The 18248-nt window shown below is 40.2% G+C and overlaps 1 protein-coding gene across 9 annotated transcripts in view; it reads right to left on the reverse strand.

Moving 5' to 3' along the window:
- MBP (myelin basic protein) overlaps positions 1–18248 on the reverse strand; it is a 110648-nt gene that overhangs the window by 15183 nt on the left and 77217 nt on the right. For 7 of the 9 annotated variants that reach the window (XM_086894653.1, XM_086894643.1, XM_086894647.1 and 4 more), the window contains 2 exons: positions 3548–3978; positions 212–235 (listed from right to left, as the gene is read on the reverse strand). In XM_086894653.1, coding sequence (XP_086750779.1) covers positions 212–235; positions 3548–3978 — 455 coding nt within the window. The remainder of the gene's footprint in view (positions 1–211; positions 236–3547; positions 3979–18248) is intronic. The other 2 variants (XM_086894709.1, XM_086894700.1) reach the window with 1 other exon arrangement.

Consider the following 18248-nt stretch of genomic DNA (forward strand, 5'->3'; position numbering starts at 1 on the left):
TGTCACTCACATATTTTGGTTTATTTGATCTGTGTCACGAGCGTAGTTTAAAGTTTAGTATGTTAATGCAAAATGTTAAACCAGGACAGAAAAGTTCTTGTCTCACAATCCAAACTTTAGTAGAAAAAAAACCAAAACAAAACCATAAACAAAAGGTTTACAAAAGCATAAACAACTGCATCAAAGAAACAAAATAGCAGTCAGTACATACTGAAGTTGAATACAGGCTCAGAATCTAGGAGGCACAAAGAACATTTGATTGTTTTAACAAACTTGCTTAGAGAAATATTCCATAAAGATTAGAAAGGAAATAATTTATTGTTATGCTACTCTCTCTTGCATGCTATGTAAAATGTCTGCACCACAGTTTCTTTCTGACACCATTTGAAATTCTTTTTTAATTCTAATTTAAGATTAAATTTGAGCTGTGCACAACAACAATATTGTTTCAAATAGTTTACCTTAATTTTTTTTCTTAAAATACAAAATTCAAGCTGGTTTAGATTGAGTTTCAGCTATCCAAAATCTCGATGGAAATGGGGGGAAAATGGCAGATGCACTTGCTGCCCTTTAGAGGAAAAGGAGTATTTCTGTACATTCCAGTACTTCTATTTTTAACAACTCCCATGGAACTCCCATGCACTCTTAATTTAACTTCAGAATTGCAGGGTGAGAGAGAACCTGCTCCACATGAGAAAAGGAGGCCATGAAACAGTCCCAGCATTGTTCCTACCCCACCTTTCTGGACACAATAGTGAATATTATTCATTAATGTACTTCTTAGCTATGGATGCAAGAAGAAAATGCCTCCACAAGGAATTTATAATGTGTTTTGCTTGAATGTCAGCCCTAAATCTGTACAAAGAGCAAGTGTTGTCTTTGCATTCCAGTGCTTGCTGGTGTGGGTAGCTGAGATGCTCCCACTGAGGCATGTGCTGGCTGAAAAAGGAAGACTGCAAGAAAGGCAGCTGCAGAACTGCTTTGAAATGGTTCAAAATAAATATAGAAAAAAAGTGCAAGCAAATAAACAGTGCAGCTCTAGGAACTTTTCAGGCCTTTGAAATTCATCCCTTAAGGTGCTTTTAGTGGTATCTTATTTACCAATGCCCTGTTTATTTAGTGGAGTCTGGAAAAATGCCCAGGGACTTCATTCTATTCCGGCTGGTCCACGAACACCTTCATCATCTATCAGTGATCCTCTAAAAAATTCAGCAAATGGCAACAACTATTTAGAGTTTAAGCACAAATGAGCCACCTAGATTTCCTCTGTCTACGCTTGCATAAATAAATGACGCCACAAGCCTTTCTTGATACAAGAAACCAAAAGGTATTGTTTCAGAGGCTAAATAAATAATAGTTGAAATGACTGTCTGTGCCACTTGCTCGATACTTTCCACACTGAAGCCCTCCCACAAGAGAGCTTCCTAGGAACATTTCCTAGGATGTACATCAATATTGTCATTGTGTGGAAGAGTGCTAGAGATGCTTTGGCACTGGAAGTCCTAATGTGACAGACTTTTGCCAAAATAATTCAACTTCTCTGTGCTTCCAGCTCAGAACTGCAAATCAGGACTCCGTAACATTATGAGTAGCCATTCTTAAGGGAAAAAAATCCCAAACAACTACTTCTGCTAGGTAAAAAAAGTCACAATTGTCCATAATTCTGTTCTGTTTTGCAGACATGTAAGTTCTTCAGAATAGCATTTTACAGCAGAGATAAAAGAGATGATCTCCTGTCCTCTCATACATAATTACATCAAAATCTATAGAGAATCATTGCACTCATGTTCACGCCAAAGAATAAAATACAGAATTTTACTGCTTGCAGACATTTTTTAGTCGTTACTCCTAAAAACTGAGTTGATTGGTTTGATTTATTGCCAAGCAGGAATGCACATACCTCTGTATATTCTGTATGCAGAATCTAACTTTTTGGTATTATCTCCTTGGTGTACAAAGAACATTTCAAACACTATTTTTCATCGAGTAACACAGTACATGAACAAAACAGCAAGAGTTGAGCTGGCCAACCAGGTTCCAGAAAATAGCAGCTGGGAACAATCTCTGTTATTTGCAGTAACAGTAAGAATAAAGGTTTTCTTCATGCTCACAGCAACTGCTTGTTGCATTTTTGAACATTACACCCAGAAACATTACACACAGAAACATTACTACAGAAAAAACTGCCTGGCTGCTAAATCTTTCTCAATAGCACTACAGGCCCCAGTGGTAAAGGTGAGAAATAAAAAGAACAAAACACCCAGCTTGCTTAGTACCATCTACCAAGTGTGAGAAGCTTCTGGTTTGAAGTTTCTGGAGTATTTTTCATCCAGTGGTCTCTACATTACAACAACTCTTCGGGGAAGGGCTGTTACACATTGTGCTTCCAGGTGTGGAGCTGTGAAGGACACTGAGAGCCACAGCTGTGGGAGCACCACAGATCAGTTTTACATCACAGGACACAGGACACAGTTTGTGTCCTGTCCCAGTGCAGCACTGAGAGCACAGATCACAGGTTGGAACACTGAATACACCTCAAAGGTTGCCAAAGGATTTTCAAACATTTGGGCCCAACCAGCAACTATGAACACTGCTTTTTGTGACACACAGCTTGAGCAACTACAACAAATTCAGCTAAAAGAAAGGATTTACAGCCCTGCAACAGTTCCATTTGAATGCTTATGTAGTGTGTGGACACACAAACACAAGACTCCACTTACCATTTACATGGCAAAAGGTACAGCAAAAACATCTTAAAAAACATTGCCACTTGAATAATTGTGAATTAATATGCCAGCTGCATAATTTATCAGAGGAGGCAGGTATCCTGGAAAAGGGGAGAATTTAATTAACAGCCTTTCATCAAGGCTTTGTTTTTGAATTCAGTGTAGAAATGGTTTGTTATACAATTTCTAATATGAAATGCTTGGAATAAATCTCAACTTCTTGTCACAATAAAGCAGCTGGATTCTTTGGTACATTATCCTGGGATTCAGGATAGTATCTGTCAAGCCATCTCCCCAGCAATGCTGTCAACTGACTTTAAACATACTCTTGCACAAGCAGGCTGAGAATTTGGCCACAATTCCTTTTCTAACATCCATTTCCAAGTCTGTCCCTCAGTTAGTGCCAAGATAAGCAGAGAATGTCTTGCATCTAGCACTCTCGTCCAGCTCCCTTTTGCAAATATTTAAAAGCAACACACAAAAGCAGACCGAAGTTTCTCTAAATGGCACAGCATTGAAATGCATACAACACACCACATTAAATGCTCATAAAAATTCCTCCCGGTAATGTTTCTAGAGCCCCCTGGATTTCTAATACTCCTTGTTACTACCCAGAGTAGCTCCTCTTGTTTCCCAGATCTTTGACTTGTTGCTGTTGCTGTTTTCAGTTTAAAGCCAAGCATTATATTACAAGTACCAGCCTGCTGGCTAGGTCAACTCTTGCCTCATAGCAGTGAGACCTTCCTTTCAGACCCACCCTTCCTCCTTAATTGTACTGTATTTTGCTGCAGCCTTGCGGTTCTCTATTCCTCAGAGCTCACCTTGCCCGAGCCCCGCCGGGGAACGTGTCTTTCACCTCCAAAGAATCTGCCCAGCGAGTCGAGCAGACCCGAGTCTCTGTGCCGTGGGGATCCGTGTCTGGCATGGTCTATAGTGCTCGCAGATGCCAGCTTTGATCCGTGCCGGAAAGAGGAGCGTTTTTGTGAAGCCATCAAATCCGAATTCTCTGAAGCTGCTGCACTGTCCTCTTGGATGGTCTGTAGCTCGTCTGACTCTGAGGGCCGATCTTTGAAGGTGTTGTCTTCTCTTCCTGGGGCATCTCGGGAAAAGAGGCGGATCAAGTGGGGGCGACCAGTCCTGTCAGCTGGGTTGGCCTCGGGCCAGGCATTCTTCGGGTCTGCTGTGCCTTTGGGGTCTGTCACCGCTGGGCTCTTCGTGGAGCTCCCATTGTTCTGGTTCACATCTGCCTCTCCTGCAAACAACAAGGATGAGATATGAATACAGGCCTGTGAAAAACAGCCCTGGAACAATGCTGCTTTCTTTCCCTTGCCTTGAGATGCTCATTTCATACAAAACCCATAATATGTGCAGTTGTAATGAAACTATGTTCTCTTCCAGCCCTAAAGAACATTAAGTTATCTTGGAACTGAAACCAGAATGATGTTCTCACACAAATTTGCAGTAGTTCTAGGTGATTTTTTGATGCGTTTTTTTTCTGTTTGCTTTTTAAACACATTTATAAATAGATCAATAGATGAAGCGTAACTGAAACTAAGTTTATTTACATGGAAGGCTTGTGGATGAGGAAGCTTTCAGTGAATAATCAGAATTCGTCCCTCGAGGACTGCAACTCTAATTATGCCATCTTTCTCCAAAATGGGGAAAAAAAAAAAAAATTACAGTGACATAGCAGATCTGTGCCTTCACAAGCGCACGTTCCTTCTCCACGATGCCAGACCTTATGGCCTCATTTGGAGCCCCTTGCTGTAACTTCAGTATGGATCAAACAAGCACAGTGAGGGGAAGGGGTTTTTTTTCCCCACTATTGAAATTGTCCTCACTTCAAAAAAGAGAGGACTAAACTGCAATTTCTGCTTGGCCTCTCATGACAGTTTTTGTGCATGTATGATGATCCTGGCACTCAGGTGCAATGTCCTAGCACTGATGCTGAAGGCCTAAAACTGTCCAATTTGCATTTAGTTCTTATGAGAAGTGACAAAAACAATTACCAGCAGCAACTGACAAGCCTTTTTTTTCAGCCAAGAAAGGTGCCAAGACAGACCCCTGTGGTAAGTGAAATGCCTGTTGCATTCTCCACAGTCATGTTCTGATGCACCCAGTAAAGTATCTGAGAAGCATCAGCTGCAGCACACTTAGCTCTTCTTTCACCTGTAGTAGCTCCTTCTATCAGTAACAAAAAGATTTATGGAGGTTTTCATGGTCTACACCATGACTCCTACTGTTCTAAAGGAAACTGCACCCGCTGAAGAATATGACTTATCTCCAAGGAACACCAAAAGAGTATTAATAGGTCACTGCTTGAGGAGCAACCTTCAGCACAGACATCTCCCACACACTCTGCATCAGAATTGTCTTTTGGAGTTAAGGGGGCTCAGAAGCTCATAAGTAAGTCAGTCATGTGTTACCTTTAGGGTCTCCTAATTACCTTTTTACATCCTCATTTGATTTGGCCCTTGTTGCCAAGGGAGGGATAGGATCTGGCAAATACTGCTGTGTTTTCAAAGTACTCTGGGCTCAAGTACTTTGCTGATTCAGCAGGGCAATTTTAGACCTGATACAGTCATTTCATATGCTTTCACCCACCCACAGGGCCCTAAAGAAACCTTTTCTCAGGCTGAGAATAATTGTGAAATAATTTTATGAGTAACAACACAAGACAGTAATGATGGCTTCTGCAAAACCTGTGTGTAGGTTACAATTGGTTGTAATCAGCCTGCTACAGTTTTTCATATAAAAACGTAAAGTGCAGTTTTGCTGTACATTTTTTTTATTTCTTTTGTGGAAACTAGCTAGAAAATGTTGAGGAACTTCAAGAACAATTTCTTCAGTTAAAACATCTGAAAGTCTCTCAGGAATACAATTATTAAATCTATATAGGTTAAATACATATACATATACAGTGCATAACTGTAGCTGAAGACCTCTTTAGTGGTGGAAATATTTGCTGGCAACTTTGGAATTTGAGTTTTCCTGAAAAGTTGCTCTTAAACTTATTAGAAACTACTAACATACCCAAATGATTTTCTTAATAGAACAAAAGAAAAGTAACTAACTTGGATGTGTGACCCACTCTGAAACTGCAAAACATTTTAAACAGCAACTCTAAGCCTGGGTTCTATACCATAATACAAATCCATTCAAGGACAGAAAAAGAAAAGCAAACAAAAGAGTTATTGTATTTAATTAAATGCATTAACAAAACACCAGAGCATCTGCATACTAATATTTTTTACAACAGTTGTTCTTTGTGCCACTGAATACGGGTATTGGTAGGCAACAAAGAAGGGTATTTGTGCCACAAAAGTAGCTTCTCCCAATGCATACACAGCAAGCTATAAAGTATAAATCTTTCTGGAGGCTTTATTTCAGCAGTGAAAGCACACATTTAAGATTGCCTCTAAAATTTTCTTCATGCTTATGTCTTCTCTAATATATAAAACACATGCAAGAGAAATATTGTTAATATTATAGCTAACTAATCAAAGTCTTCCAGTGCATTTGGAGAGAGAGAGATCACTTTAATAATGTCCTAAGGACATCCAGAATTAATGGACTATATGAATGTATGCTTGTTTGTTCATTTAAAAACAAATATTTAGACTTCTATTAAAACCTATTGTAAATGCTGTGTATAGCCACTATTTTTTTAAGTCATTTTTCTTTGGAAGATGAAGCTCTTTCTTAAAGCAGAGCACACGACCTGTACCATAGCACTTGTACAAGAGAAGGGAAGAAGAGATCTTAGGCACTTTTTTGTAAAAAGAAGTACAGCATTGCCATAGGCATTAACTAGAAGGCTATGGAAGTGTCCTCTATTTATATGTAAGTGAACATGGTCCTTGAGAGCTGCACAAGTAAGAGCACAAGAGAAGCACCTCCTCACATTAGCCCCAAAACAGCAGGAGAGAGCCTGACTCCAAGCAGGGATGAGGCACTCCAGGTGTGACCAAGGACCACTCCCAAAGGCAATGCCACCTCTGCTCTTTCCCTGACCACATGGTGCTCTGAGCCTGCTGCTGGCACTGGGCACGTTGGTCAGAGTCAACGGAGGCATTTGTTCCTTGTACACACAGTGACTTCCAAAATGACAAATACAGATGGACAAAAAATTCTTAGCAGTCTGTTAATTCTTTAATGAAACCCAAGTGAAAGTCCAAAGGTGCTTTCAATGAGACAATAATAAATCCAATCCCTCACTGTCCTTAATAGGAGTTAGGTCCCATATAAGTATTTTCAAAACTACCGTGGCCTTGGAGCTTAATTAGACATTGATAGTTTATCCCATTTCTTGAGAATCAAAATAACTCTTTTCCCTAAGCTACGAATTGTCAGGGACCTCTCAGCCCAATGCTTCAAACAACAACTCCTCTCAAACCACAGAAATTTGCTCTGTGCAAAGGACAACTTCCAGTGGAGAAACCTCAGATACAAATATCCTTCTCGTGGGTCACTTGGGAGGGCTGCTCTGTGCCAGCCCCTGCTTGTGTGTACCACAGCAGTCTGTAGTCTTCTTCCATACAGAGGACAGCCTGGATAGCTATGTTGTTATGACTTTAAAAATGATTACAAGTTTTTCATCTCCTCCTACTCCTTTCCAGTCTTGCTTTCTTGCAGATACTTGTAATTCCTCTCACATTCCTATTGTTGCTCCCTCTACAAATGCTGTAAAACTAATGAGGAAGATGAAGCTGACAGAAGCTGAAGTACATTACCTTAGTTTGGGTTCTCAAGGGAGGCTTAGAACAACAGTCACAAGATACTGCAAATTATACATGACAGCAGCTTAAATATTTCTATGAAATCTTAAGAACTGAGTATTATTTACTTGTTACAAATGCCAGAAACTACATTAATCAACTTTGTAACACTGAATAATACACTTTATCATAACTACAGGCTGCTGTAATTGATTATACTTACTTTTTCTCGGCCTTCTTTTCTCGGGGTATGAAGATGGAAATTACTGAACTTTTAAATCAATTTTTCATTTTAGCTTAAGTCATCCATATACATAAAGCACGGTTTTTCAGTAAATTAACTATAATCTGTATTTGCCCTTCTCTACTTTTAGTTCCTCTCTTTTCTGTAAATGTCAACTGGATAGTGAAATACAATGCAGTATAGTCCTCAATTCTGAGTTAAGTTTATTTCAGTTTGTTTACTGAAATGCTAACAATAAAATATTGGCTAAAATATCTAGCTTTTTGTATTGATTCATCTGTGCCTATTCACTTGAACAACAAAAGGCACCACCTAGAAATTAATCAACTTTGTCACAGCTGAGATTTCAAGAACTCGGGTAAGCTATAGCAGTAAGGCAAATGTATTAGTAATAGGTTGTCTTGCATTATTTAAGAGGCTGGGACCACTGTTTTGGAACATGTGGTTTCTAACAACACTTGTGGTAATAACAGGCAATTGAAAGAATAAAAGGCCAGAGAAAACACATCCATCATTACTACATACATGCTGCAGCTGAGGATATCAGGGTTCCAACTCTGTGCTGAGACAATTTCACAACAATCCAGCTCCTGGTTTGGACTTTTACTGCAGCACAGCCCACAGCAGAACAGCGTGTCCACAGCCATTAGGCTTCACTACAGAAGTATTTGGGGAGACGGAGGAAAGAATTATGTCTGCCTTGTTAAATCTGAACTGCAAAAGCTTGATTCATCCTCATTATGCTAAGACACTGCAGACAAAAAATGGCTCCTAGCCTAACTTCTCTAATATGGTTAGAAGGCAATATGCCATCAGACATTTCAATTCACAGACCTAATTACTGGGTTTGTCTGATGCTTGTCAAACAGTTGGAAATAAATTTTGGACAAATATTTCTGTTTAAAATGGATGGCATGCAGTATAATTGTGAAACAAACATTGGTCATAGCTCTGAACATAACTAGAATGGATGTGCTGGTGCATTTAGCCTTTACACATTCTCCCCATTTTCTAGCAGAGTGAATGCAGAGAGAAGTGCCCATGTGCCTCATGATTCAGATTCACATGAGTTTAACACTCCTATTGCACTTAGCCAAGAGATCACTTCCATTACAGCTTGCTCTCCTCCCTCCCTCCTTGCCAAAGCTTATCACTTTCAGGAACAAAAAATTCTAGCTAAAGGCAAATTTTCTCTATGGCTTCAGCATAACTGAAGGAATGATATTTTTCTGCACAAGAAATGTGGCTTTTTCTAGGGGCAAACCAAGCTGCAGACTAAACCACCTCAAAAATGAGAAGCCACCTGCCAAGCATGCACTCAAAGGAGTGCATATTTCCCTCCCTCACTTCCTTCATTAGACATTTTACAGCATATAAAGCTCTTACCAGACTAGAATAAAAAAGTTGTGAGGGTGTTTCCTTTCCACTGATCTGCTGAAGCAGTGAATATGGGGTCTGCTATGATATCATTTTCCTTACAATAAAACTTAGTACTAAAAATATAGTAAGAAGTGAAAAACCTCACTTGGTCCAGTATTTACTTCCATTGAACTACATTTAAAAAAAAAATACCAAGTTTAGTTCTATACTACATCTTGGGCCAGTAAGGATCAGTGGCTGAGCCTGCTGAAAGTTACTGCACTGCTGTTGGTAAAGGCACAACATAATTTTAGACATTTGGACTACATTGTTGGGGCTGGGTTAATGAAACTTCTTCCACTTAACATTTTACAAGAAGTGCCTGACAAATGCTTCTTCTCCTGAATCCCTGGTACTTCATGGAATAGCAGTTCTTAGCTGCTCTCTGCAGAAAGCATTATGCCCCCTAAAAGCTGATGCCAGACTGAAAATTAATAGGTTGAAATAGGATCTATTAATGACTAGACCTTTGCTAATACCCAAGTCTTGGGACAGTTTCTTTCAGACTCATGAAAGATTTCATTTCTCCAAGCCCTCTCCTGCTGATGAAGAGGTGCTGAGCTAGCAGAGTGTGCTACACAGCAGAGCTCACATGAAAGCACAAAAATGCTTGATGGAGAGAGGGAAAATGTAATTTGCATCCTGTCATGGAATTAACTGTCTTTGCAGTTGACACTTTAGTTATATTATTCATGCTCATATTTCAAACAAAAATACTGCATTCACTCAGGTAGAATAGGAATATGTACTTTTTAGCATAAAATTATGCAGTAGGGAAAAAGCTGAAAATTGCACAGGAGAATGTGAATTCTGTCAGACACTAAGTGCTACAGGATGAAAACATAAGTGTGAGTCCTCTCACTTTATTTCTGATACTAACCTAAACATACTCCAGATCTGCTGAAAAAACCCCAAAAAACCCTTGAACATTTGACATACTTTGGCATCAATTCACAATAATTTAATTTAATCAGGTAAGAGCCGGAGTGCTTCCAACAGCAGTGCTGTTTCTTTTGACAATGGGATGAATAAACCTCTCGAGTTGACTTGGCGGTTTCTTCTCGGTTTCCTCAGTGCACCAGACAGCAGCCCTTGCCATCATCCTGATGTGTACCACTTCCAGCACTTCCCTCAGCTACTTGAAAGGTAATTCTCAGAGCTGGGAAAATAAACCTGTGAAGTTGTTCATTGCAAAGGTGGCTGGTTATGAGGGAGGTGATCCCCCAGAAGCATTCATTAATACAAACAGCTACTGGTGAGCTCCATAAGGATAATCAGAATCATCAGCCCCCTCTTTAGGGGGACAAGAAAGGACTTTAAGATTTTTATCCCAGGCTCAGAGTATGTATAGTTTGTAAAAGCAGTACTGGACCCACAAAATCTGGTTAAAATAAATACACTCCCTTCAATATGGCAGCAACTGTTTAAAGGCTGTAATTATACCAAGGCAAGTTGTAAAATTATACCCAACACAACGAGCAAACTATGTCCTTTAACAGCAAATATCATCTGCTTTCTAAAGTTTGCATCTTTCATTTCAGGGTGCCAATGCTTAAAAGCCAGATGATGAAGACAGCGTAGATGTCAATGCACACTTATTTAATCTATAAAAGTAGTGCTGGATTATGGAGTGATAAACAATAAGTAGCGTTAATTTGGCAAGTTCAATAGGTTAATAGCCTGATTTCAATTGCCTGATTTTTTTTTTCTTTCCCCTTAATTGTGCTAGACTTTATCATCCCAAAGTGTTTAATATGCAGCTGCTTGTTACAAGAAGTACCAGTCAAATGATAAATACATCCCTTAAGCATTGCTCTGCAGTAAAGCCAACATTTTTTGGGAGAAGGATCCCTGCAAGGTGGTACTGGCAACTGGAATTGTTGCTGTGGTATCTTTTTCGGTAGGGTAACTTTACTGACTTTTTAAACTTACCCAGTAAGACCATAATGCAACCAATCAAATACTAGGTGAAAACACACAGCTGGGATGGTGACACTCTTATAAACACGCCTAAATCTTATCTTGTGAATCAGCAAATGGCATGTAATTTTTAGTTCTGCTGACAATTTCATGATTTGATAGGACTGGTTCTGTGAAATGACTACAAGATAAAAATTAGAAGTTAAAAATATGTTGTATATTCATTACAGTTTATGTTCAGCATTATAATTCTGCTGAAGGCAACTGCATTTTATGGTATCAGTGTGTAAAAAGTAGCAATACTGTCTGAATCAGAGATTCTTGATATATCAGGAGTCATGTTGCTGGGAAGCTTTTCTGTATTTTCACCAAGGCACACACAACTCATAGCAGCTGCATGTCAGAGATGTGAAATCACTTCCAAGTCTGTGCAGTAATAACCCACAGTCCATGCCCAAAGTCTGGATATTAATGGGAAGCATGTGTGGTTACTGTGGGCTGAAATGCTTTAACATCCCATTACCCACTGTGAGGGGCTGCACTCCAGGAGCCATGTTTCAGACTTGGTGGAGGAAAAATAACATCATACCTTCCCCAGACTTGTACACCCTGTGTTATTTATGCCTTTAACAACTCCCTCTCTTCTGTATTCTTACTGAAGAAATTTAGCCAGTTCATTCTGCCCATGTCAGAGAAAGAGATGAAAGCAAACCAGTCAGCAAGGTGTTTCAAACCACAGGCATCAGAGCAACACTGGCACACCAGCTCTGTGTTCTCCTGTCATTGATGCTGAGGCTTAAATGCAGGGGTGCAACAGACCTTTTTCTTCTTAAACCTACTGTGAAAGTCATATCAGATTCAACACACAAGAATTTATCTGGGAGGCCTAAGTCACACACCATCTGTCACTGCATGGTGCTTAACTTCCTCTTCATCGTCTTTTTAATGCGCTATGCGTGTATTTCAGCAATTCAGTGACACACCTTCACCAGAGATTAAACATTGAACTGGACTGCCCAGGGAAGTGATGGAGTCACTGGAAATGTTCAAGGAATGGATGTGGCATTTAGTGCTGTGGTTTAGTTGATGTGGTGGTGAAAGGTGGGATTCAATCTTTGAGGTCTTTCCCAATTTTACTGATTCTGTGACTCTATGAAAGTGTCTCAGGACTGTTATGAGCCTCGTGGGTGTGTGAAGGTGTTGTCTGCTTGTGAGGACAGGTAAAGAAGCCTGCAAGTAAAAAGAGGCGTTCGAAACAGCTAAAAGCATCCCCTGAGTGAGAACAACTTTTGATCTTCAGATTGGAATTAAAACCAATCTACTTGGTTGCAGAAACTGCCTTGCACTCTGCATGCCTTCACAGAGTTGGGCACTTGGTTTTCCGTGCCTCTGGTTTACAATGAGGAGCTGAAACGAAGCCCACACGGTGTCCTGCCACTGCAGAGGAATGCAGCAGTGTAGGCCTGGCTCGCACCCGCTCGCTCTTGTTTTCCACAACTCCTGGCACTGCTTCCACTTGCTGAGGGTTGCAAAGGCGAGTACAGAAAACAAAAGAGCCTGTGGTTGAAACCAGTGGGACTTGCTATGGCAGAAATTTGGAATCTATGAGAAGCATGCGGCAATTCTCCACACGGCCTGCAGAGAGGTTTTTAAAAACTTCAACAAAGAATTTTATCCACCCACCAGTTCAAAGAAAAATGTTCCTTTGTGTTACTAGAACATATAGGTTTGTTTTAATCTCAAATATCTCAGAAAAGATCCTCCCACAGCAAAGCGAGCTGGAGCATCATTTGTAACAAACGGTTTCTTGTACTGAAGGAGGAGAAATTAAATCACCTGCTGACCCATCAGCTTTTGTATTATTTAAAAACTGTGCAACTGACTAGCATTAGACAAAGATTGTTTGATTATTCATCTTTTCTGCTTCAGTTTTCACTGAGTCTGAGTAATTGTTAGGTTGTAAAACTTGGATATATCCCCCTCTCCCCCACCAAAGAATGGCAAAATAAGTAGTGCTTCCATTCCATCAGACCTCACAACTTCCACTACCTTTTGTATTTTCCACATCAGTTATATTTTACTGGAAAATAACCCATTTCCATCAGTGCAACTGGGTGCCAAATATTACAGTTGATTTTTTTTTCATAATACCATAGAGAAACAGGGCTTTCAAAGCAGCAGAAAAAGAAACCTTGGTGAAATGAGCAAGGTGAGGACAGTGACTGAACCAGGTGGTTCAAAAAAGTTGCTCAGGGCATGATAAGTAGCACCAAAAAAACTCCCCAAAACCAAACCCTATCTGTAGAATACTTCCTGTTAAAACCCATCATGTAGCACCTCCAAAGAGGGCCTGCCTGGTAACACTGCTGTGTTTTTCTTTATTAGAATTTAAGTGTCTGAGTGGTATTTTATTATTTTAAGTATAAACTGCAGAATAAAATACACTTGTAATAAGTTAACCAATTAAGCTACCTTTAAAAAACATGGTTTGATTGTGATCACAGGGAAACCACTTACAGCATGAGATTATAAACTCCAATTCCTATAAGCTGCATTTTTATCCTACAGAATAACAGTGTTCTTGTGTGTTAACTTTCCCTGAGACCAACTAACCCAACTAAAGCCAAGCAGAGTCCAAAGTATTGTAGAGGAGCTTTTCATATGTTAAAATAAAGAGAGAACATGAATGTTTTAACTCCTCCCAAAATAATGCACCCCCCTTTGCTGGTTTGAGGACATAACTTCAAAGTTTGCTTTCCAGTACAGCCTTGTATAGGGCAGGTCCAGGTGAAATGCAAACTACAGGAGTGTGGCAGTCCTAGACAGAAGAGTGCACAATGCAAGCTGGATTTCTGGAGGCTCTGAATCACCTGCAGGATGATGTAATCAATAAACTTGACATTTCCATGCATTCTTCAGGTGTACATTGCCATATCTCTGGATTTCTCTATTTTTCCCTGTTAATGTATTCTGAACTGAAGCTTTTAATAGCACAAGCAATCCCAGAGAGTCATGGTTACAGAATTTGCAGAGGGGAATTATACTGGTAGTCTTCAGAAGACCTTTCTTTTCCCCAGAAAATTCTGCAGTACACCACATTGGTATAAATGACACATTCTGAGTATGACACACATATTTGCCAATATTTCTAAATATATCTGAAATACCTGGGCACAAATAAGCCATTTACCATTCTGCTGAATTCTTGTATATGTAAAACAAAATTTGAGATGTGGTTCTTCAGAAGCTGACAAAGCATACCTCACAAACAAACGAACACAAGCCAAAAAAAGATGGGGTAGAGTTGTTCAAGTCTGCTGTAACTGCAGTTCTTTACAATCAGAACAAGTCCACAGCCATTAGTTGTTGTCTGACATTAATTTCACTTCGGAACTTTGGATTTTCAGCCTAACACTTATGGTGAAAGGTCAGAGGAGCAAAAGTGAGCAGGAGTTTCTCCCAGTCACACAGAATTTGTTCACAGAGCTTATCACATCTCAGAGAGACTGATGAATTACTCTGAGTAGCCCAGAGCCCTGTGGGAGGCAGAAGCCCAGGTGGGCAGCTCCCTGCCCTGGGAGGGTGCAGACTGTGACCTGCATACCCAGCTGTGCCCAGGAGGTGGAAGAGGCTCACATCCCCGAGGGGACAAGAGCCACAGCACCAGCTGCATCCATGAGGTGGAAGCTGAACACTTCTGTAACCCTTTGGGGAAGCAGAGGACCAGGTCTTGAGCTTCACCTCCAGTTCACCATGCTGGCATTAAGAGGAGGTCCCTTTCTCTCACAGACACTGTAGCAGCCATGTGCAGCTCCAGCGCTGCCTTTGGTATGGATGGTGAGAAAGTTATTCTGCCTAAAAGATCAACAGCTGTCTGTAAATTTTAAAACACGGTAAATGCTTCACAAACGTGGGATGTTCAGCACTCCAGATCTTAGTTTTTGTCTGCCTGGCAATGCTTACTTTAACCAGATTTTAAAATCTCTTCATGTAATAATACAGGATTTTAGAAGGTGACAATCAAGATAACTGAACTCTGAGGAGAACCATAAAAGCCCGATTACTCAAAGGACAAATTCCACATGCCATTTCCAAAGTCAGCAGAGAAATCACAGCTGAGCACATTCACGGCAGGGATGCTGCTGGGGCACAGACTCCCGAGGCTGTGTTTGGCCATTCTCACAGATAAAGTCTCTCTGCATGCCCTGGCACGGGAGCACAGCACTCGAGGATGTTGTATCCTGATCACTGCCGTGAACAGAGGGAATGGGATTTTTGCTACCATGCTCTGTCCTGCTTGTCAGAACAGCTTTGTCTGGAAAATGCACAATGGAGGATGCCAGCACAGACCTAGGAGCAGAGCCATGGAATTGCTGTGGCAGAATGAGAGGAGGGTACAAAAATATCACAATACATGCAATGAAAGGTGGGTAGTTTTTTCTGGACCTTAGAATTAAGTATCAGAAACAAGGGCACACACTCTGTATCTCAGACTCCAGCAGGAAGTTTGCTAAAATACTAACAAAAATTATTTCAAGGCCCTTACACAATAAATACCCTGAAACTCTCAAGAGTTTTAGAGGGAGTTTGGACTAAACAGCAAAATAAACTGTTCAGAGACTTCTGAGCAAAACGATTTCCTCAGTGAAGAAATTTCATAACCAAAGAAATATTTTTCACTCTAAAATGAACTCTAACATATGCCTGAACAATTGATAGGAGATTTGATTAAAATGTCTGCCAGCCTGGCAGACAGATGGAAAGAAAAACTTATTCCAGAATTTCTCATAGGGCTAACAGGTTTACCTTCCTTGTAATTTCCTCAACTGCAGCCCTAAAACCAGAAAAGAAGAATATTTGGAACCAAGAAAATAAAACATTGAATCCAAAAGACTAAAGCACTCTGCACTGACTGAACTTGCACAGGGCCTAATAGCAGAGATATTATTCCATATGAATCCTGTCAGAAAGCTGAGAATAAAATGTTCAGAAGAAAGATACCGGGGGAAGAAAAACACAAAAGATGAATGGTGTTTTTTTGATGATGAACTGGATGAACTGAAAACATTTAAATCTGGATACAAATCACCTTATCTGTCTACCCTGCAAGCAATGACTGGCATTTACCAGGGGAATAAAACACCAGCAACCACATGGAAAGACTTCATACTCCAAGGTGAGACACAGCCTTCCATGTCTAGATGTAAGAAAGGAAATCCTGAAGGAAAGGACAGTATTTGCACTGGTCACACCCTTCAGCTGTTCTCTCTTGTCTCCCTCTGCCCCCCAGCAGTTTCCAGTCCTTCCTCCCGCCTTCTCTTCCCAAGGCTCCTGGACCAAAGCTGCTGTCCAAACCACTCTGCTGCGCTGCCTATCTGCCTCCCACGGGCTCCACCTCCACAAAGATCATGATCCCTTGCCATGCTACTGCCGGCTTTAGCAGGCTTCTTGTGGAGCAAATTCCAAATTATCTCAGCACAGAAATTCACCTCTGGAGTCTCTCCCTGTCGTAAGGCCTGCCTACACAGTACCAGTCAGAGCAGTCAGAAGCTAGTACAAGCAGACAACAAATACTAAACCAACTACAAGAGTCACAAGATTAAAGTGCTGCCTCTCCCAACTTACTCTGTCAAATGCTTACAACCCATACACGGTCTTAAAATGTTAACACAAAACATCTAAATTCAAGGGTTCTCCACTTGGAAACCTAATACTGCAAGGCCTTTTGCCTTTTCTCACTTGCTTCTGCTGCTCTGGATTACTGACATTTGTCCACATCAGCTAAGAGCTTTCAAAGCCATGTCAGGATACGCTTCACAAAGACTTTCCAGCAGCAACCACCTACAGCTCTGCTAATGGAGCACCTCTGGATCAGCATCTGCCCACAGTTCTCTTAAACCAGCAATATGTGTCACATGGTTGCTGCCACAGATTGATCTGGTTTGGGGAGTTTGTCTTTTCTGCACTGAAAGAAGAAATATTTAATTTCTCACCCTTCTCAAAGAAATTTAAACGGCTGCACTAACACTGCTGCCTCCCCTACGTCCCAATTGCAAACAGAGTTATCCACATCTCATTCTACAAGCTCATTTATACAGGTAGTGCATGAAAGGAAAACAAAACCTTTCTATATTGGTTGAATAAAGGAGCAAAATTACAACATTTTCCAAGTAGCCTAGGCCATTGGTATGATTTGTACAGTGTGAAATTTCACATTTCTAAAAGATGTATTTAAATGGTGTTTGACAGATTGAGAGAAAATGTGATCTGCTCACACATCAATTTAAAATCATCTATTATTTCAGTGGGATTTTACCTGAGATTCAGTATGCTCTCAGTCATAAAAAAACCCCAAGGAAATTGTTAGAGAATCCCAAAGCTGTTAATGTAAAAAAAGATATAAAAGTCCATTTCTGCCTCTGGGATAAGCATCTGTTAGAACAGCCTTATAGATATCTGCTCTAATATTTCTAATCTCAGCTGTTCTGTGTCCTTAGAAACTTCATTCCACTCTCCATCATTATAAACAACATCCTACACTTCTAAACATATTATTAAATCTGTTTTCATCTATACTAGGCCACATCAGACATATTTGCTATACACTAACAAATCAATGATATCAGAGTATAAACAATTAAGAGTTTTTTTCAATTAAAACACCACATTTTTACCCCCACGCTGAACACTTGTGAGCTGTACCATAGCTCTAAATGTGACTCAATGCTATATGAAGAACAATGGTGACAAACTGTATAAAACCGCGGCAGTGATCGATGGTACTTCACACAATATCTGCTTTTCAGTAGCAGCATTCTAAGAGTGAAAAACTGCTTGCACAGTACCAAGCCTTGTACCAGTTCGTGGGAGTTACTGCTATTAAAAAAGGAAAGAAAGAAAATAAAAGAATTCACAAACTTTACTTTGCTATTTGGCTACATATAAAGTCACTTTTCATGTGATGAAGAAAGCATGTTCAGCAAAAAGAGCTGTTAATTCTGAAGACTAAACTGGTAGTATGATTGAGCTACATAATATTTTAACAAGCAAGAAAGGCTATAAACATGTTTTTTCCCCAAGTGTACTTTGGGTATGTTTCTCTCAATCCACACAGCAGGCATGAGAATGAGTAAAACCACCACTTCTGGAAAAGTTTACGAAGAGCCTGAGAACAACTCAATGGGTTCCACCAGAAATGGGTTACACTACATCAGGGCAGCA

The sequence above is a fragment of the Cyanistes caeruleus genome, chromosome 1, assembly GCF_971803275.1.
Source record: "Cyanistes caeruleus chromosome 1, bCyaCae1.hap1.1, whole genome shotgun sequence".
NCBI lineage: Eukaryota > Metazoa > Chordata > Aves > Passeriformes > Paridae > Cyanistes > Cyanistes caeruleus.